Source organism: Paroedura picta, chromosome 2 (genome assembly GCF_049243985.1).
Source record: "Paroedura picta isolate Pp20150507F chromosome 2, Ppicta_v3.0, whole genome shotgun sequence".
Classification (NCBI taxonomy): domain Eukaryota; kingdom Metazoa; phylum Chordata; class Lepidosauria; order Squamata; family Gekkonidae; genus Paroedura; species Paroedura picta.
The window spans coordinates 182,282,359-182,303,486 of NC_135370.1; the positions used below are offsets into that span (position 1 = coordinate 182,282,359).

Consider the following 21,128-nt stretch of genomic DNA (forward strand, 5'->3'; position numbering starts at 1 on the left):
GAAGGAAGGAAGGAAGGAAGGAAGGAAGGAAGGAAGGAAGGAAGGAAGGAAGGAAGGAAGGAAGGAAGGAAGGAAGGAAGGAAGGAAGGAAGGAAGGAAGGTTGATCTCAATGTCAATGATTATCTTAGCTTCAGCCAGGGAGCTTCCTGATGGAAGAGGAACCTGTCCATCCAATCTCTCCCTCTTGCAGGGGTTCCCAACTGGAGCTCTGGGAGAGCTGAACCAGGGGTTCCACAACCTTTCTCCTGTATCTCCCTAAGCCAGGATCCTTGAAACCTGACCTATTTTTGCAGGGGCTCCTCTACAGTCAAAAGGCTGAGAAAAGCTCGCTGACAGATATTTCAGCCACGCTCCAGATTTCCGTTGATGGAGCCCAGCCTGCCTCTAGGTGGTGCCGTCTCCCCTAGGAATCCTGCCGCTCGGAGAAGAGGGAAGCGCCAGCACAGCCCTGCGGAGGGTCATTACGGCCTGGTTAGCCCCAGGAAGCCTCCGCAGGAGCCCTTTCCCCCAGGCCGACTAAGGCACGCCCAGCCCACGTTCCCTAAACGGTGCAATTGGACTTTGCAGAGTGCAGTGGCCCAACCCGCCTGCAAAGCAGCACTGAGGCACATGGAAAGTGCGTGATTCAGCACGTCTGAAAGGGCCGTAGGAGACAAGCTTCTCCGTTCCAGGCAGGGAACGACCTGGAGATTTGGGGCTGGAGCCTGAGGAAGGCCGGATTTGGGGAGGAGAGGCACTTCAGGGGGTAGAAGGCCGTAGACTCCATCTTCCAAAGAGGGGTGACAGTAAAACAACAAAAAATCCAACTACATATCATCATCATCATCACTACTACTAGAACTACTAGAACTATTACAATTACTATTATTACTATTATTATTTATTAGATTTGTATAACTGCGGCTCTCGGAAAACTGGTTCACGGTGGTTTACGGTTTTTCAGATACAAATCAATCACAGAATCCTCGAGTGGGAAGGGGCCATGCAGGCCATCTAGTCCAACCCCCTGCTCAACGCAGGATCAGCCCAGAGCATCCTAAAGCATCAATGCGTTATAACCATTAAAATTCCCCATTAAAACCCCTGCAGAACAATACACAACGATGGTGATAACCACATAAAACCAGAAGGACGGAAGGACGGAAGGATATAAAACCACATAAAACCAAAATCCCACTCCAGCAAGGAGACGATCCATAAACCCCCCAAGTCCTACCCTGCCCACTGCCCCCCTTCCCACGGTGCCTCAGGAGGAGGTCTGTCTGCTTTTCAAGTCCCCCTGCACAGCTTCAGCAGACCTCCTGAGGACCTCCTGGGGGAAAGCTACTCCCCTCGCCAACTACAGGTCAGGAAATTCCTGGCAATTTGGGGTGGGGCCTGGATAGGGGAGGGGCTTCCTCTGGTCCAATGCCCTATAGCAGTGCCCACCCTCCAAGGCAGCCATTTTCTCCAGAGGAACAGATCTCCGTCCCCTGCAGATCAGTTGATAGCCCCGGAGATTTCCAGGCACCACCTGGAGGTTGGTAACCAGTGTGGCCACAGGATGAGTCACTTAAACAAAAATGTGTCCCTGCGAGGCAAGAAATGTAAATAAGAAATTCTGCCAGAGTCATCAAATAGCTTCTGCTTCAATGCAAACAAAATGTGTTATCGTTCAGGGAATGAATCCTCCTTAAGACTTCAGTTTCTCAAACATTTTCCGGCAAATAAACTCGGTTTTGTTGAACGTTGTCTGGAGAACGAAAGATTCTCCTGTCTATAAGATAAGGAAGACATAAACAAGGAGCTACATGATCATCTTGAAATGCGAAGGACCAAACAGAGAGACATCCGTAGGTTCATCTTACCTGGAGGTTGGCAACCCTGGTGGAGCATTTCCTAGAAATGGGGTGAGGGTGGGGGGCAGGGGGGCAAGAAGAAGGAGTCGGAGGAGTCGGTTTTTATACCTGAGCGGGTTTCAGAGCAGCTTCCCATCGCCTTCCCCCCCTCTCCCCACAATAGGCACCCTGGGAGGGAGGTGGTGCTAAGAAAGCCCTGAGAGAACTGCTCTGTGAGAACCACTGTAAGAGAACTGGGACTAGCCCAGGGTTCTCCTATATCCTGCCTTAATAGACTCAGCCACACTTCTGGCTTGGTGCTGAGGCTCCTTGAAGCCTACAATTTTTTTGCAGGGGCTCCTCTACAGTCAAAAGGTTGAAAAAAGCCCCTTTCTCCTGCCCCAGAGCAGTCCTATGGCCCATGAGCAACCCAATACAGAGAACACGTCTGCCTCAAAGTTTGCGGCACTGCAGACTAGGGGGGACTCAGGGATGCCAGCCTCCAGGTGGGGCCTGGGGATCCCCTGGAATGACAACTCCTCTCCACACTGCAGAGATCAGTTCCCCTGGAGGAAAGGGCTGCTTGGGAGGGGGGACTCAGGGATGCCAGCCTCCAGGTGGGGCCTGGGGATCCCCTGGAATGACAGCTCCTCTCCAGACTGCAGAGATCAGTTCCCCTGGAGAAAAGGGCTGCTTGGGAGGGGGACTCAGGGATGCCAGCCTCCAGGTGGGGCCTGGGGATCCCCTGGAATGACAGCTCCTCTCCAGACTCCTCTCCAGTCCCCCTGGAGGAAGGGGCTGCTTGGGAGGGGGGACTCTAGGGCAGGGGTAGTCAACCTATGGTAGGGGGCTCATGGGAATTGTAGTCCATGGACATCTGGAGGACCACAGGTTGACTACCCCTGCTCTAGGGCATCATATCCCTGGTGAGAACCCCCCTCCCTAACCCCCCCCTTCCTCAGGGTACATCCCCAACTCTTCAGGAATTTTGCAACTCAAAATTAGGGTTGCCAGCCTCCAGGTGGGACCTGGAGATCTCTCTGAATCACAACTGCCCTCCAGACAAGAAAAATCACTTCTCCTGCATGAAACACATTCTCAAAGGGTGGACTTGATGGTATGGCTCAGATTCCAGGTGACCTTCCTCCCCGATCTCTGCTGTGCCCCTGCAAATCTGGCAGCTCTTCACTGGTCCATGCCAGAACTGCAGCACTTCAGGGAGCAACCAGTGAAACAGTTGAGAATTGCAAAGGGGACTGGAGTAGCCGTCTCCCGCATGCCCAGAGAAGGGGACCCCCCGCGTGGGAAAGAGGTGGCCTAAAGGAAGGAAAACTGGTGGGTGTGTTTTGCCCCCCCCCCTTACCTAACGGCGTCTCTGAGTCAGCAGAGCAAAGCAACCGGCCAGCCCACCACGGCCGTGAGATGAATCACTCAACCACAGGAGCCCCTGCCTGACGGGGAGTTTGACGTCTGCCGCTGGAGGGTCTATTTTTAGTTCTGGCAGCTTTGTCGGCCTTCCCAATATTTCTATTCCAAATGGGAAAAAATCCTAAGAGTTACGCCAGCCCAGCCCCACCCTGAAGGTTCAGGATGGAATGGCAGCAGAATTAAAAACACGCATCAGCCGTTACCGTTAAAACTCAGTTAAATTGCTAAGAAAGCCTTTTGTGGCACGGAAGGAGACAGTGGATGAGCGGTAGAGTTTTGAGTGTCCTGCACTGTGCTGGGGCTTGGACTAGATGACCCAGGAGGTCCCTTCCAACTCTAGGATTCTAGGATTCTAAATTCCGTCTAAACATCCGGAAGAAGCTCCTGAGTGTTAGAGCGGTTCCTCAGTGGGACAGACTTCCTCAAGAGGTGGTGGGTTCTCCAACTTTGGAGATTTTTTAACAGAGGCTGGACGGCCATCTGATGGAGGGGCTGATTCAGTGAAAGTTCAAGGGGGTGGCAGGTGACAGTGGGTGAGCGAGAGGGTTGTGAGTGTCCTACATAGTGCAGGGGGTTGGACTAGATGACCCAGGAGGTCCCTTCTAACTCTATGATTCTATGATTCTAAATTCCATCTCAACCTCCAGAAGAAGTTCCTGACAGTTAGAGCGGTTTCTCAGTGGAACAGGATTCCTCGGGAGGTGGTGGGTTCTCCATCTTTGGGGATTTTTAAACAGAGGCTGGAGAGCCATCTGACAGAGAGGCTGATTCTGTGAAGGTTCAAGGGGGTGGCAGGTGACAGTGGGTGAGCGAGAGGGTTGGAATTGCAGGGGGTTGGACTAGATGACCCAGGAGGTCCCTTCCAACTCTCTTATTCTATGCTTCTGTGACTCACAAAAGTTCCTGCCCTGCCATAAATGGTCTCAGTCTTTCTGGTGCTCCTGGACTCTTACTCTTTTCTGCTGCCACAAACAGATCCATCTCCACAGAAGGCACGGAGGGAAATCCAGGCACCTGGTGAAGAGTCAGTCCACTCTCCAAGAGAAAACAGACGGACTAACATCCTCGATGTCTCTGAAGGAGCTAGCAGTGACTCACAACAGCTCCCACCCACAAATTCTGGCCCTCATCCCCTCTCCCCCAAGGTCTCCTGGTGGGGCATATAAAACGACACCCACACCCTGGCGCTGGTACAGTCTTTCCTTGGGGTGCGCCTCCTTGGAGACCGGCTGGTTTGGCCATGCCAGGTGTGAGTCATCCGGTCCCATGTGATGCCAAGGCAAAGACAGCCCCCTGCTCCCTGAACGGAGGGGTGCAAAGCCGGAGCTCCCGCAGAGACATAACGGGCAGCTTCTCCCCTGCAAGGGCATTCTCCAGGCTCAGAGGCGTGGTCCATGATTTCACTTGTTTCCCACCGCTTGGGAACTTGGCCTGTGGGGGTTGTGCTGACATCGGGGCCACTTCTCCAGCTGAGTCACCTAAATGATTTCTGGGGTTGGAATTATGGGGTGGAGGACAGAAACTTCTCAGGGGCTTGGCTCATGCACTTCTTTCGGCAGCAGAGGACACTGTATGGGGGGTCACCTCTTGGGTCGGTGCTCAGGAAGACAAAATGCCTCGAACCATCCAAGGGCTGGGGGGGGGGCTGTGGTAAGGTGGAACAACCTCTGCATTGCCTGCAGAAAGTCCCAGGTTCGATCCTTCACAACTCCAATAGATCCAGGGCAGGCAGAAGGAAACACACATTTACACAAAGAGTGGCTGCTATGTGAGACAGGATGCTGGACCAAAGGACCAATGGCCTGACCCAGCAGGGCTCTCCTGATGTCCTTAGGAAGGCCTCGGCCTCTCTGCCCTGTTGCTGGCCCTCCAGAGGAACTGGCTGGCCCCTGTGTGAGACAGGAGGCTGGACTGGATGGACCCCTGGTCTGACCCAGCAGGGCTCTCCTGGTGTCCTTAGGAAGGCCTCGGCCTCTCTGCCCTGTTGCTGGCCCTCCAGAGGAACTGGCTGGCCCCTGTGTGAGACAGGAGGCTGGACTGGATGGACCCCTGGTCTGACCCAGCAGGGCTCTCCTGATGTCCTTAGGAAGGCCTCGGCCTCTCTGCCCTGTTGCTGGCCCTCCAGAGGAACTGGCTGGCACCTGTGTGAGACAGGAGGCTGGACTGGATGGACCCCTGGTCTGACCCAGCAGGGCTCTCCTGATGTCCTTAGGAAGGCCTCGGCCTCTCTGCCGTGTTGCTGGCCCTCCAGAGGAACTGGCTGGCCCCTGTGTGAGACAGGAGGCTGGACTGGATGGACCCCTGGTCTGACCAGAGGAACTGGCTGGCCCCTGTGTGAGGCTGGAGGCTGGACTGGATGGTCCCCTGGTCTGACCCAGCAGGGCTCTCCTGGTGTCCTTAGGAAGGCCTTGGGTCGGTGCTCAGGAAGACAAAATGCCTCGAACCATCCAAGGGCTGGGGGGGGGGGCTGTGGTAAGGTGGAACAACCTCTGCATTGCCTGCAGAAAGTCCCAGGTTCGATCCTTCACAACTCCAATAGATCCAGGGCAGGCAGAAGGAAACACACATTTACACAAAGAGTGGCTGCTATGTGAGACAGGATGCTGGACCAAAGGACCAATGGCCTGACCCAGCAGGGCTCTCCTGATGTCCTTAGGAAGGCCTCGGCCTCTCTGCCCTGTTGCTGGCCCTCCAGAGGAACTGGCTGGCCCCTGTGTGAGACAGGAGGCTGGACTGGATGGACCCCTGGTCTGACCCAGCAGGGCTCTCCTGGTGTCCTTAGGAAGGCCTCGGCCTCTCTGCCCTGTTGCTGGCCCTCCAGAGGAACTGGCTGGCCCCTGTGTGAGACAGGAGGCTGGACTGGATGGACCCCTGGTCTGACCCAGCAGGGCTCTCCTGATGTCCTTAGGAAGGCCTCGGCCTCTCTGCCCTGTTGCTGGCCCTCCAGAGGAACTGGCTGGCACCTGTGTGAGACAGGAGGCTGGACTGGATGGACCCCTGGTCTGACCCAGCAGGGCTCTCCTGATGTCCTTAGGAAGGCCTCGGCCTCTCTGCCGTGTTGCTGGCCCTCCAGAGGAACTGGCTGGCCCCTGTGTGAGACAGGAGACTGGACTGGATGGACCCCTGGTCTGACCCAGCAGGGCTCTCCTGATGTCCTTAGGAAGGCCTCGGCCTCTCTGCCGTGTTGCTGGCCCTCCAGAGGAACTGGCTGGCCCCTGTGTGAGACAGGAGGCTGGACTGGATGGACCCCTGGTCTGACCAGAGGAACTGGCTGGCCCCTGTGTGAGGCTGGAGGCTGGACTGGATGGTCCCCTGGTCTGACCCAGCAGGGCTCTCCTGATGTCCTTAGGAAGGCCTCGGCCTCTCTGCCCTGTTGCTGGCCCTCCAGAGGAACTGGCTGGCCCCTGTGTGAGACAGGAGGCTGGACTGGATGGACCCCTGGTCTGACCCAGCAGGGCTCTCCTGATGTCCTTAGGAAGGCCTCGGCCTCTCTGCCCTGTTGCTGGCCCTCCAGAGGAATTGGCTGGCCCCTGTGTGAGACAGGAGGCTGGACTGGATGGACCCCTGGTCTGACCCAGCAGGGCTCTCCTGATGTCCTTAGGAAGGCCTCGGCCTCTCTGCCCTGTTGCTTGCCCTCCAGAGGAACTGGCTGGCCCCTGTGTGAAACAGGAGGCTGGACTTGATGGACCCCTGGTCTGACCCAGCAGGGCTCTCCTGATGTCCTTAGGAAGGCCTCGGCCTCTCTGCCCTGTTGCTGGCCCTCCAGAGGAACTGGCTGGCCCCTGTGTGAGACAGGAGGCTGGACTGGAGGGACCCCTGGTCTGACCCAGCAGGGCTCTCCTGATGTCCTTAGGAAGGCCTCGGCCTCTCTGCCCTGTTGCTGGCCCTCCAGAGGAACTGGCTGGCCCCTGTGTGAGATGGGAGGCTGGACTGGATGGACCCTGGTCTGACCCAGCAGGGCTCTCCTGATGTCCTTAGGAAGGCCTCGGCCTCTCTGCCCTGTTGCTGGCCCTCCAGAGGAACTGGCTGGCCCCTGTGTGAGACGGGAGGCTGGACTGGAGGGACCCCTGGTCTGACCCAGCAGGGCTCTCCTGATGTCCTTAGGAAGGCCTCGGCCTCTCTGCCCTGTTGCTGGCCCTCCAGAGGAACTGGCTGGCCCCTGTGTGAGACAGGAGGCTGGACTGGAGGGACCCCTGGTCTGACCCAGCAGGGCTCTCCTGATGTCCTTAGGAAGGCCTCGGCCTCTCTGCCCTGTTGCTGGCCCTCCAGAGGAACTGGCTGGCCCCTGTGTGAGACAGGAGGCTGGACTGGAGGGACCCCTGGTCTGACCCAGCAGGGCTCTCCTGATGTCCTTAGGAAGGCCTCGGCCTCTCTGCCCTGTTGCTGGCCCTCCAGAGGAACTGGCTGGCCCCTGTGTGAGACAGGAGGCGGGACTGGATGGACCCCTGGTTTGACCCAGCAGGGCTCTCCTGATGTCCTTAGGAAGGCCTCGGCCTCTCTGCCCTGTTGCTGGCCCTCCAGAGGAACTGGCTGGCCCCTGTGTGAAACAGGAGGCGGGACTGGATGGACCCCTGGTCTGACCCAGCAGGGCTCTCCTGATGTCCTTAGGAAGGCCTCGGCCTCTCTGCCCTGTTGCTGGCCCTCCAGAGGAACTGGCTGGCCCCTGTATGAGACAGGAGGCTGGACTGGATGGACCCCTGGTCTGACACAGCAGGGCTCTCCTGATGTCCTTAGGAAGGCCTCGGCCTCTCTGCCCTGTTGCTGGCCCTCCAGGGGAACTGGCTGGCCCCTGTGTGAGACAGGAGGCTGGACTGGAGGGACCCCTGGTCTGACCCAGCAGGGCTCTCCTGATGTCCTTAGGAAGGCCTCGGCCTCTCTGCCCTGTTGCTGGCCCTCCAGAGGAACTGGCTGGCCCCTGTGTGAGACAGGAGGCTGGACTGGAGGGACCCCTGGTCTGACCCAGCAGGGCTCTCCTGATGTCCTTAGGAAGGCCTCGGCCTCTCTGCCCTGTTGCTGGCCCTTCAGAGGAACTGGCTGGCCCCTGTGTGAGACAGGAGGCGGGACTGGATGGACCCCTGGTTTGACCCAGCAGGGCTCTCCTGATGTCCTTAGGAAGGCCTCGGCCTCTCTGCCCTGTTGCTGGCCCTCCAGAGGAACTGGTTGGCCCCTGTGTGAGACAGGAGGATGGACTGGATGGACCCTGGTCTGACCCAGCAGGGCTCTCCTGATGTCCTTAGGAAGGCCTCGGCCTCTCTGCCCTGTTGCTGGCCCTCCAGAGGGACTGGCTGGCCCCTGTGTGAGACATGAGGCTGGACTGGAGGGACCCCTGGTCTGACCCAGCAGGGCTCTCCTGATGTCCTTAGGAAGGCCTCGGCCTCTCTGCCCTGTTGCTGGCCCTCCAGAGGGACTGGCTGGCCCCTGTGTGAGACATGAGGCTGGACTGGAGGGACCCCTGGTCTGACCCAGCAGGGCTCTCCTGATGTCCTTAGGAAGGCCTCGGCCTCTCTGCCCTGTTGCTGGCCCTCCAGAGGAACTGGTTGGCCCCTGTGTGAGACAGGAGGATGGACTGGATGGACCCTGGTCTGACACAGCAGGGCTCTCCTGATGTCCTTAGGAAGGCCTCGGCCTCTCTGCCCTGTTGCTGGCCCTCCAGAGGAACTGGCTGGCCCCTGTGTGAGACAGGAGGCTGGACTGGATGGACCCCTATTCTGACCCAGCAGGGCTCTCCTGATGTCCTTAGGAAGGCCTCGGCCTCTATGCCCTGTTGCTGGCCCTCCAGAGGAACTGGCTGGCCCCTGTGTGAGACGGGAGGCTGGATTGGATGGACCCCTGGTCTGACCCAGCAGGGCTCTCCTGATGTCCTTAGGAAGGCCTCGGCCTCTCTGCCCTGTTGCTGGCCCTCCAGAGGAACTGGCTGGCCCCTGAGTGAGACAGGAGGCTGGACTGGAGGGACCCCTGGTCTGACCCAGCAGGACTCTCCTGATGTCCTTAGGAAGGCCTCGGACGCTCTGCCCTGTTGCTGGCCCTCCAGAGGAACTGGCTGGCCCCTGAGTGAGACAGGAGGCTGGACTGGAGGGACCCCTGGTCTGACCCAGCAGGGCTCTCCTGATGTCCTTAGGAAGGCCTCGGCCTCTCTGCCCTGTTGCTGGCCCTCCAGAGGAACTGGCTGGCCCCTGTGTGAGACAGGAGGCTGGGCTGGATGGACCCCTGGTCTGACCCAGCAGGGCTCTCCTGATGTCCTTAGGAAGGCCTCGGCCTCTCTGCCCTGTTGCTGGCCCTCCAGAGGAACTGGCTGGCCCCTGTGTGAGACAGGAGGCTGGACTGGATGGACCCCTGGTCTGACCCAGCAGGGCTCTCCTGATGTCCTTAGGAAGGCCTCGGCCTCTCTGCCCTGTTGCTGGCCCTCCAGAGGAACTGGCTGGCCCCTGTGTGAGACAGGAGGCTGGACTGGATGGACCCTGGTCTGACCCAGCAGGGCTCTCCTGATGTCCTTAGGAAGGCCTCGGCCTCTCTGCCCTGTTGCTGGCCCTCCAGAGGAACTGGCTGGCCCCTGTGTGAGTCCCTGGAGAACCGCTGCCAACCTGGGTGGGCAAAACCAACCTTGATGGCTCAGGGTCTGGGTCAGTCAAAAGCGTCTTCATGGGTGTCCCCGTGTTGCGATGGCCGAATTCAGGGGATTGGCCCTTCCTGTGAGAGAAAGCCCAAGAGCTGCTTCTCCCTTCCTCCCCGCCCTTCCTCGGCCATCTGTTTTCTGTTTCCTTGAGTAAATCCAGGCAGAACTGATTGTTTTCCATCAACCCACTGGATTCTCAATGCTGGTGGGAACTGTTCACACCGCACCAACTGAGCATTCCAGCCAAAGGACCTGGCGGGTTCCGTGTGAGCCGGTCATCCGTTCTGGGACACGCCGGGGCCTCTGTGCCTGGACAGGCTGGGGCTGGAGAATATCAGTTCCCTACCTGGCCACGGATACCTGGGAGCAGAGTGAGTCCCTGGGGTGTATCTGCACCGTCTTCTTCATCGTTTCGGGGCATGGCTGCGTTGGTCTGGAGCAGCAGCACGACCAGGTTGGTCTGATACGAGGAGGACACGGACTCTTGAAAGTTTTGAATCTAGCAAGGTTTTTTGCGGGGAGAGTCAAAGCTCAAATGAACGCAGCGTCCCCATCTTGAAAGCTCGCACTCCCAAAATCTTGACGGCCTCTGATGCTGGAACGTGCGGGACCTGTCCTATGCATGATTTAACAGCCTGAGAAGAATGTCCTGCAGGGGGCCTCAGAGAAGACGTGGTTTTGGCATAGTTAGGGACTTCCTGATAGTTTTCAAATAGTCCCTTCTTGTGTCCTGATTTTGGAGTCTTCCTGCTCCATTTGCGGCTGCTTCCTCCCAGCTTGTTTCCTCAACGGACAGAACGGACAGAAAAGAGCAGTCAGACCTCCGAGGTCTCTCTTCTTTCTATTTCTGCACAAAATTGACTCTCTTCTAAACGAAACTGTAGTATTCTTTCAGCAGCCTGGTCTTTCACCCCTCTTTGCATATTCAAACTCGGCCAACATCTAAGGAACCCCTGTTTCTTTATTCCTCTTGCTGTCAAGTCACAGCTGACTTCTGGTCACCACAGTCATGATAATCATAGAGATCGAGTGTGATGTCATTTAATGTCATTATGGGAGTCTCATAATGAATGGGAGACTCTAAGCTGGAGAACCAGGTTTGATTCCCCACTCCTCCACCACATGCATCATGGGCAACATTGGGCTAGTCACAGTCCTGTTGGAGCTGTTCTTGCAGAGCAGTTCTCCCTGAGCTCTCTCAGCCCTAGCAGCCTCACAGGGTGTCTGTTGTGGGAAGAGGAAGGAAAGGTGATTGGAAGCCGCTTTGAGCCTCCTTCAGGCTCACTTGCTATCACCCAGGGGCCCAGCGTGGTGCAGTTCTTGAGAGGGCGGACTCTGGTCTGAAGAATTGGGTTTGAGTCACCATTCTTCCACATGGAGCCCGCTGGGTGACCATGAGCCAGTCACAGTGCTGTTAGAGCTGTTCTCACAAAGGAGCTCTCTCAGCCCCAACTACCTCACAGGGTATCTGTTGTGGGGAGGGGAAGGAAAAGGGATTGGAAGCTGCTTTGGGACTCCTTCAGGTGAGAGAAAGTGGGGTATAAAAAAACAGCTCTTCTGCCTTAGAATGAAAGTAGATTGAAATACTAGAAGGTTTGAGTCCAGGGGCACCTTTAAGACCAGCAAAATTTAATTCTGGATACAAGCCGGAGCCCGAGGGAACCTGGCAGCCTTAGACCTGGATGTACAGAGTCACCAAACCAGAAATCTTAGGAACCGCTGCTCTCAAAAGCCCACTAACAGGGAGCCATCCTCCAGCCGATGCTCCAGCCGATGCTCCGGATCCCTCTCTGTCTATTCTGCCCCATTTAGCTTGTCCTTCGGCTGCAAGATCTGCCGGCCTAGACCCCCCTCCCCCGAAGGTCAAGGCTGAACCGAAAACACAAGACAAGAGACAGGCCAGATCAGCTGAATTCAGTGCTGGGAATGAGATACAGAAGCGGAAAGCGGGTCAAGCGAGGGGCCTGGGAAGACGGGCAGGGCTTTTAAGAAATAATAATCTTTTGTTCCGGTGGAAGGTGAAGAAGGCATGCAACAGAGTCCTGTGCGCACACACCCATGCATCCTTGCAAGAGGCAGCCGGCCCCACCAAAGGGCCTCAGTGCCTGCCCGTTTTGGATTCTGACAGGGGGCCAGGTCATTCACAAGGTCCCCAGGCCAGCTAGTTGCAGGAGGAGGCGGCGAAGAAGACCGTGGAGAGCTTTGAGGCTGGGAGTCCAGCTCAGCAGGAAGGGCTCTGTGGCCACAGCCCAGAAGGGTTCAGAGCTGAGGCCAGGCTGCTCCTTCCCAAGCGAGAAGCTACAAAACCCAAAACAAAACATGTTGCCAGGAGAGTCGCACCCCTTCAGGAAGCCAGAGCAAAAGGGAACCGGAAGAGCCAGAGGGCACGGACCAGGAGCTGCCAAGCTCAGAGGAAAAGCTGCATGCAAGAAGCTGCCCCAGGATTACAACGTGACGCAACACAATTTGAGTCAACTAAGTGAATCTGCTCATGGAGCCATTAAGACAGAACTAAATTTGGGCTGTCTCATCTGGTTTTGAAGGCAAGAGGTGAACAGGGGAGGTTTGCCACTGCTTGCCCCGGACTTCCTTGACTCTGTTTAGCTGCTGCAATCTGATGAGATTGGGCTAGTCTGGGCAATTGAGGTCACAGATCCCCAAACTGGGGCCCAGGAGAACTCTGAAGGGGGCCTTTCCCCTCCTGTCTTAACGGGCTTGGCTGCAAACTGCCCACCTTCACTCGGAAGGCTTGACCGGCAGGCCACGGGTGTAGGGCCCCAAGAGGAGGGATTGGCTGTGGTGTGGCGTGGCATGGGGAGTTTGGGCCGTCTTCTTTCTGGTCTGCATGAGGTGCAGCCACCGTAGCAGTGGTAAAAGTAGGTGGAAGAAGCAAAAGGAGGGTGAAGGGCGTGCGTAGCGATGTCATTTTCAGGGGCGTGGCCAGCTGACCACTTCCTGGGGTCCTTGAAGCCTGAGCGTTTATTACAGGGGTCCCTCCACAGTCAAGAGGCTGGGGTAAAGGTATCCCCTGTGCAAGCACCGAGTCATGCCTGACCCTTGGGGTGACGCCCTCCAGTGTTTTCATGGCAGACTCAATATGGGGTGGTTTGCCAGTGCCTTCCCCAGTCATTACCGTTTACCCCCCAGCAGCAAGCTGGGTGCTCATTTTAGCGACCTCGGAAGGATGGAAGGCTGAGTCAACCTTGAGCCGGCTGCTGGGATTGAACTCCCAGCCTCATGGGCAGAGCTTTCAGACTGCATGTTTACTGCCTTACCACTCTGCGCCACAAGAGGCTCTAGCTTTACCTTGTGCAAATTGTTTCCAGGAATAATGGAAAGGCCCCAAAGCAAAGCAGAGTCCGTCCCAACACCCACTCTGCCCTCCCTCTCCCTTTCAAACACCTCCTGAGCCGTTTGGGAGGGTGATATAGAAATCTAATAATAAATTTTAAAAATCCTTGCCAGCCAGCCACTAAAGATAGATCCTGGTTTCTTTTTGTCAAAGGCAAACAGGAATCTCAGAACAGGAAGACTGTACTTGGAATCAATGTTCCCTCCCCCCCCCACCACACACACTGCACTGAACGGAAGAGTTCACGTCCTACTGCTGCAATCTTCAGGTGGGCAGCACAAGACCACGTGTGTCTCCAGACCGCGGCTGATTCGTGAGCGCCTGCCCATGTGCACAGCTTCGAGGGAACCGGAGGTCGGATGGCTGTTGCAGAGTGCCTTGGAGCCAGCGAATTGGTATCCCCTGTCCTTATCAGTCACCCTGGCAGACCCCGCTTGTCAAATTCACGGTGTGTGAGCGTTTGGAGTGGGGGGCTCCTAAAATACTTAAATGGATGGGGGGGAGTTTGGGGTTTTGGAAGCAGGCAAGGAGACGAATGCTGCGAAGACCACGGACAGCCAAAGTTACCAACAAGAGAGTTTTAGAGAGGAGCAAACCAACTATGTCATTGGAAGGGAAGATATTACAGCCAAAGCTCACTTACTTTGGACACATCATGCGATCAAACTCACTAGAAATATCATTAATGCTCGGCATGGTCAGCGGCAAAAGGAAACGTGGTGACCAAAAGATCCGCTGGCTCGACACGATCAAAGCCGATACAGGGATGACCATGAACCAACTAAAAGAAGCGGTCAGAGACAGAAACACATGGCAAAGACTTTCCTATAGAACCGCCAAGGGTGGGACACGACTGAACGGATAACCTCATCTCATCAAGGAGATTCCCACTCAAGGTGAAGCTTTGCAAGGTAGAAGGTGAAGCTTTGCAGGGAACGCAAATGGAAAAGATTATTTGAGGAAAAGGCTGCTACAGAAGGCCGAGGCAGGAATGCGGCCAAGCGGGATTCTTGCAGGACATCAAAAGACCAAAGGAACGACTCCTGGGGGGATTCCGCAACTTTATGGTGATGTTGAAGAAACCGGAATTCCGTTCCTCGGCTTCATCTTCAACCAAAAGGGAGACGACGGCAAAGAGGTCGGAAGGAGATGAATGTTGGGAAGGGCAACCATGAGGGAGCTGGAAAAGATTCCTCAGTGCAAAGATGTGTCACTGGAAATAAAGAATAAGTCGATTCATGCCGCAGTACTCTCCACCACTGTGTGTGGGCGTGAAAGCTGGACAACGAAGAGAGCGGACGGGAAGGAAGAGGATTCTTTCGAAATGTGGCGTTGGAGGAAGACTTTATGGATACTGTAGACTGGGAAAAAGACAGGAGGAGGAGAAGGAGTTGATTTTTATCCCCCACCACCACCTTTCACTGCCCGAAGGAGTCTCCAAGTGGCTTCCAATCGCCTTCCCTTCTTCTCCCCACAACATCACCCTGTAAGTTGGTGGGGCTGAGAGAGCTCTGACAAAACTGCTCAGTCAGAACAGCACTATCAAGGCTGTGACTCACTTGAGCTCACCCAGCTGGCTGCACGTGGAGGAGTGGGGAATTATTATTATTATTATTATTATTTAATTTTTAGACGGCCCTTCTCCCAATAGGTCTCAGGGCGGTTTACAACATAAATAGTTAAAACACAATAAAATCCCCATAAAAACCCCAATTAACATCAGCAAAAGTTACATATAACATATAGCGGCGGTGGTCACAATTCTGATCTTAGTTCAGCCTGGTGGAGAGAATAATGTTCTGAGGAGGGTGGCACCAATACAATAGATCTAACCATGATCTCGATGTTAGAGATCTCAATATTGGAGGGGATCCTCTGATGGATTAGTGGGAGAGCTGCCCTGGCCTCAACCATATGCCTGGCGGAAGAGCTCCGTCTTACAGGCCCTGCGGAAAGCTGGTAGATCCTGCAGGGCCCTTAGCTCTTCCGGGAGCTCATTCCACCAGGTTGGGGCCAGGACTGAAAAGGCCCTGGCCCGGGTCGAGGCCAGGCGAACATCCCGTGGGCCCGGGACAACCAGTAAATTCATACCCGCAGAGCGGAGTGCCCTGCGAGGGGCATAAGCAACCAAGCAGTCCTGCAGGTAGACGGGACCCAGGCTTGCTGGATTAGAAGCCGCCGCTCTTAACCACGACACCAAGATGGCTGTCTCCAGCCTGAATTCTCCCTAAAAGCTAAAATAACCAAACTGAGGTTATCACACTTGGGTCACATGCCAAGAAGAACCGGGGAAAGGCAATCATGCTACGGAAAGTTGGAAGGCAGCAAGTAAAGAGGAAGACCCGGCAGGAGGTGGACGGACTCCTCCAAGGAAGGGCTGGCCCTCAGTTGGCAAGAGCTGCTAAGGAGAAGATGTTTTGGAGGACGTTATGATTCACAGGGTCAGCATGAGCTGGCCGTGACTTGGCTGCACTTAACCCGCACGCAAAACCTTGAAAAAGTTGAGCAGATGCCTTCACAAAGTTCTTGGTCAAGAGATGCCTGTAGTTCAGGCCTGGGGCCTTTCACGGTTCTTAGGCGATGACGGCTGGAAGGAAAGGTGACGTGGTACAGCCCGATCTCAGAAGCTTGGCCAAGTTGGTATTTGTAAGGGAGGCTGCTAAGGAAAGCTCTGCTGGGCTTACTGTGTTTGTTCTAAATATTTATATCCCATTTCTCCTCGTGGCTCAAGGCAGCTGACAGAACAGAATTTCAAAAGCACCGAATGAAATAAATCCACATATAGCCCCGTCTTCCCAAAACCTTCCCTGCCACCTTCTTTATCCCATTCTATTCTGTTCGATTCTTCCACCCTTGCCTGGCTCAGAAAGCCAAGGGGGGGGGGGGGCAGGGAGGGAAAGGGGAGCCCAAAATTAAGTTTCGTGCCATGCTGATGATTTCCCAATCACAACTGCGCCGTTGCTCAGGTTGTTTATTTAATGAAGAGGGAACAAGGAAGGACCTTGACGATCTGTTTGGTAAACTGCATTTCATCCGACAGTGGGAGGAAGTCCTGCCTGATTACCCTTTTTTGACAGAAGGAACCATCGTAAAACATTGTCTTTCTATTACATTATGCTTCCAAATGAAAGGCTAAAGAGGCCATGTTTCGCCGTAAACATTTCCACCCTGGCTTGAAATGGGGCAATTTCTCTCCCAAATGCAATTAGCATTGACTGCGGAACACTCACAGCCAAAGGAACACGGGGGAAATGTTATTATGGCTGAAGGATCAGGGTTATAAAAAGAAGCAGTTGAGTTCCCCTCGCGCAACCATTTGGTCTTTCCGGATTGACTCGGGAAGGCAAGACCCAAACCAACCAAAATCTGAACAATTCTACTCTAGAGCCTTTCCCAGTGATTTTCTTTAGACTGTCTCTGCTCGGTTCTCATCCTGCAACACAAAGAATCTCATGAGGCCTGGAGGTACAAAGGTGTGTGAGATGTGGGGGAAAGACATAGGAGCAATAAGGGAACTGGTTATGACTTAAAGCAGGGGTGGTCAACCTGTGGTCCTCCAGATGTCCATGGACTACAACTCCCATGAGCCCCCACCAGCGATTGCTGGCAGGGGTTCGTGGGAATTGTAGTTCATGAACATCTGGAGGACCATCGGTTGACTACCCCTGACTTAAAGGACTCTGGGGAGGGCTGGAGACCACAAAGAAATGAGGGAACCCAACAGCAAGTGCCTGAAAAAATTATTATATAATCAACATGTTTTTTCCACTAGGAGAACATGTATGATAAAGAAGCAGAGTTGGAAAGGACCCCTAAAGTCAGCTAGTCCAACTTCCTGCACATTCCAGGAACTCACAACTACCTGCCTATTCACAGTGACCCCAATTTCATGCCCAAGTGATCCTCCCAGCCAAAAACCTTCAGAATCCAGCCTGGCTTGGAGGAAATTCACCTCCCATCCAATAGTGGCAACTAGCAATTCCCTGGGCGTGCAAGGAAGGGCCACAAGAGACAAACAAGGGTACATCCCTTCCTGCCCACCCACTCACCATCTGCCTAAGTTCATACAATCAGCATTTCTGTCAGATGACTACCTAGCCTCTGCTTAAAAACTTCCAAAGATGGAGAACCCAACACCTCCCAAGGAAGCCTGTTGCTCTGAAGAACTAGCAGGAACTTCTTCCTGAGGTTTAGCTGAAAATTTTTTTGCATTAATTTCAACCCATTTGTTCTGGCCTGACCCTCTAGGGCAACAGAATATAACCCTCAAGGAGATGTACAGGATTAGGTCAAGGAGCATATGTTGGGATACACTTAGATAGCAATTTTGATTTCTCACCTAGCCCGGATTTTGTCATAGTCAGCCACACCTAACCCACTTGCCTTAGTGCTCCATATACTAAGATCATCAGAAGAGCTCTGTTGGATCAGACCAGGGGTCCATGTAGTCCAGCATCCTGTCTCACACAGGGGCCAGCCAGTTCCTCTGCAGGGCCAACAACAGGGCAGAGAGGCCGAGGCCTTCCTAAGGACATCAGGAGAGCCCTGCTGGGTCAGACCAGGGGTCCATCCAGTCCAGCCTCTGTCTCACACAGGGGCCAGCCAGTTCCTCTGGAGGGCCAACAACAGGGCAGAGAGGCCGAGGCCTTCCTAAGGACATCAGGAGAGCCCTGCTGGGTCAGACCAGGGGTCCCTCCAGTCCAGCCTCCTGTCTCACACAGGGGCCAGCCAGTTCCTCTGGAGGGCCAACAACAGGGCAGAGAGGCCGAGGCCTTCCTAAGGACATCAGGAGAGCCCTGCTGGGTCAGACCAGGGGTCCATCCAGTCCAGCCTCCTGTCTCACACAGGGGCCAGCCAGTTCCTCTGGAGGTCCAGCAACAGGGCAGAGAGGCCTCGGCCTTCCTAAGGACATCAGGAGAGCCCTGCTGGGTCAGACCAGGGGTCCCTCCAGTCCAGCCTCCTCTCTCACACAGGGGCCAACTAGTTCCTCTGGAGGGCCAGCAACAGGGCAGAGAGGCCGAGGCTTCCCGCTGAGGTTGCTACCTAACACTGGGATGTAGAGTTTTGACTGCCTCTGAATCTGGAAGTCCCCGTTAGTCAGCATGGCTAGAAGCCACTGACAGGCCTCTCTTCCATGAATCGGTTTAATCTGCTTTTACAGCTCTCTCTGCCTGGGACCATCATTACATCCTCCAGCAGCAAATTCTACCTTTTAATCACTCGTGGAAAGAACCATTTCCTTTTGTCTGTCCTGAATCTTCTGCCCATCAGCTTCCCAGGTTGCAGGGGATGGTCAGCCCCCTGGCGAACCCAGCGCAGGGTAGAAGATGGCAACTTCGTCTTGGTGAGACTTATGGTGAAGGAGGGTCTGGGCAGGGGTGCTGGGTCCAAACCCCGTGCTCCATAATCTTCTCCACAAAGGGCAGCAGCAGGGATGACCGCCTCAGTATCCAGCTTGCCCCCAAAGGACAAAGGACACACACAGAGCCTGAAGACTAGACATTAAATAAAAGATTTGACCTTTATTTAAAGTACAAAGCATTTATACATGGTCTTCGTGTCATGGACTACCCAAAACAATACTGGTTATTTCTCAGCGCTGGGCAGTTTAGGGGACCCTGGCTGTTAGTGTCAGATTTGGAACTGGGAGCCCCTAATCCCAGGCCCCTGACCTTCGTTGCTAAGGGCTTTGTGGCACCGCTCGAAAACAACTGAGATTTTAACTGAGATAGAAATCATAGTAAGGCCGATATGCTTGAGGATACTGCTGTTTCCGCCAAGTTTGGTTTGCGAGACTAGTTTTATTATTATCTTTTTTTTATTAAAAAAAAAAGAAAAACCTGTACAATTTTATAAAATTTGTGTTTTTCTTTTTACATTAGTTACACACACACAAAAGCTCCTTATACTTCATAGACCTTAACTTCATGTTTGTAATGAATTTCTTTTCTTTTCTTTTTTTTTGCATATTTTAGGTAGAGAGTGGCTATGCTGGTGAATACTAAAGTTGGTTGTAATACAATACGGTGTAAAAAAAAAAAATTAAAGGGAGGGCAAAGGAGAAAGAACGAGACGGACACAGTATATAAATGATACCAACAGGAAACGGGAAGTTAACAAATATATTTAAAATCTAAGGAAGGCGTTTTGGTTTTTTTGCCCCTCCTTTGCAAGGCCGCAAAATTGCTTTGGCCCAGGGGTAGTCAAACTGCGGCCCTCCAGATGTCCATGGACTACAATTCCCAGAAGCCCCTGCCAGCGAATGCTGGCAGGGGCTCCTGGGAATTGTAGTTCATGGACATCTGGAGGGCCGCAGTTTGACTACCCCTGCTTTGGCCGGTTTCAGGCCTTTAATGTGGGCCCCGATTCTACAAGGGGAGGGGTCAGAGGATGCATCCCACAAAGCTGGAAAACCCCACGAGTAAACCCTGTGGGTGCTAACGGGGGTGGGGGGTGGGGAGGAGGCCCCCCACCCTAATTCCTGGGTCACACGCCCGGAATTGCACTCTGAAGTAGGCAGGCTGTGGGAACACATGAATGTCAATTTTACAATATATATATATACATATATATTTTTCTATATATATTTTTAAAAAAACAACACAACCCACAAAACATGCATTAAACATGATAAATAGACTTCATATTGATTAGGCCCTGGGTTTCTTTGTAGTTAAATGGCTTAGAGTTGTTTGTTTTTTATTTAATTTAATTGATTTGGGTTAGCTTACATCTGTCAGGAATCATCCCCGTCAGCCTCCCACTCCTCCTTTCCTTTCGGAGTAGGCGGGGAGGGGGGGGGGAGGGGATCGGAGGCACCGAAAGCTTGCAGGACTGTTTTGCTGTCGTTTTAGCGGATTAACGGAAGTGTGGATTAGTGCACATACAAAACAGGTCTGCGGAGGCAAAGTTTCCCATGATAAATTTTTGTTTTAAATGAAAAGATACACTTCAAGCTTAAATTGATTAAGCAGCATATTTCAAATAACAGCTTTTTTTTTTTCTTTTTTGGAAGTTAAATATTTAATATGGCCATTGAGTTTGTGTCAGCACAACGGGGAGGCGGTCCCTCTGAACTCACACCCAGCCGCTGGTCAGTTTATAGAACATCTCTTCGTCTAGGCTCTCGTTCTGGTCTTTCGCCCGCGTCGACAGGAAAATGTAGCCGCCGATGAACTCGTGCACCACTTTGCAGTCGACCTCGGTGCAGATGAAGGACACGCGGACGTCGTCTGCAAATTCCACGGTGACCTGAAGGCACCAAGCGAGGGGGTCATTCATTTACTGTTTGCATTTTGATGCCACTCTCCCACACGGGTCAGGGCGGTTGACAACACAGGTTCAGAACATGTACGTGCTCCAGTACAAAACAGTACAACAGACTCCAGAATCAGACTCAGTGGACTGTCGCCGCATCATTAAATACATCACTGGGGGAGGGATGGGATTTTTAGCCGTCATGTTAGTAAAGGTAAAGGTATCCCCTGTGCAAGCACCGAGTCATGTCTGACCCTTGGGGTGACGCCCTCCAGCGTTTTCTTGGCAGACTCAATACGGGGTGGTTTGCCAGTGCCTTCCCCAGTCATTACCGTTTACCCCCCAGCAAGCTGGGTACTCATTTGTCCGACCTCGGAAGGATGGAAGGCTGAGTCAAGCTTGAGCCGGCTGCTGGGATTGAACTCCCAGCCTCATGGGCAGAGCTTTCAGACGGCTGCCTTACCACTCTGCACCACAAGAGGCTAATTTGTCATGTTAGTAGATTGATGTTTTAATGGGAATTTTAATGGGATTAGTTGTTGTGAAATAAATAAATATAATAATAATAATAATAATAATAATAATAATAATAATAATAATAAGCCATTTCACTGTAACCCAACTCAAACTCAACCTTTAATCATTACTATTTAACCATTT

At 53.9% G+C, this 21,128-nt stretch overlaps 1 protein-coding gene across 7 annotated transcripts in view; it reads right to left on the reverse strand.

Moving 5' to 3' along the window:
- Positions 1-18,713: 18,713 nt before the first annotated feature.
- The window catches only part of FERMT2 (FERM domain containing kindlin 2), a 126,259-nt gene continuing 123,844 nt past the window's right edge, over positions 18,714-21,128 (reverse strand). For all 7 annotated transcript variants that reach the window (XM_077324072.1, XM_077324066.1, XM_077324067.1 and 4 more), the window contains one exon: positions 18,714-20,462. In XM_077324072.1, the coding sequence (XP_077180187.1) occupies positions 20,289-20,462 (174 nt within the window). In that variant the 3' untranslated portion in view covers positions 18,714-20,288. The remainder of the gene's footprint in view (positions 20,463-21,128) is intronic.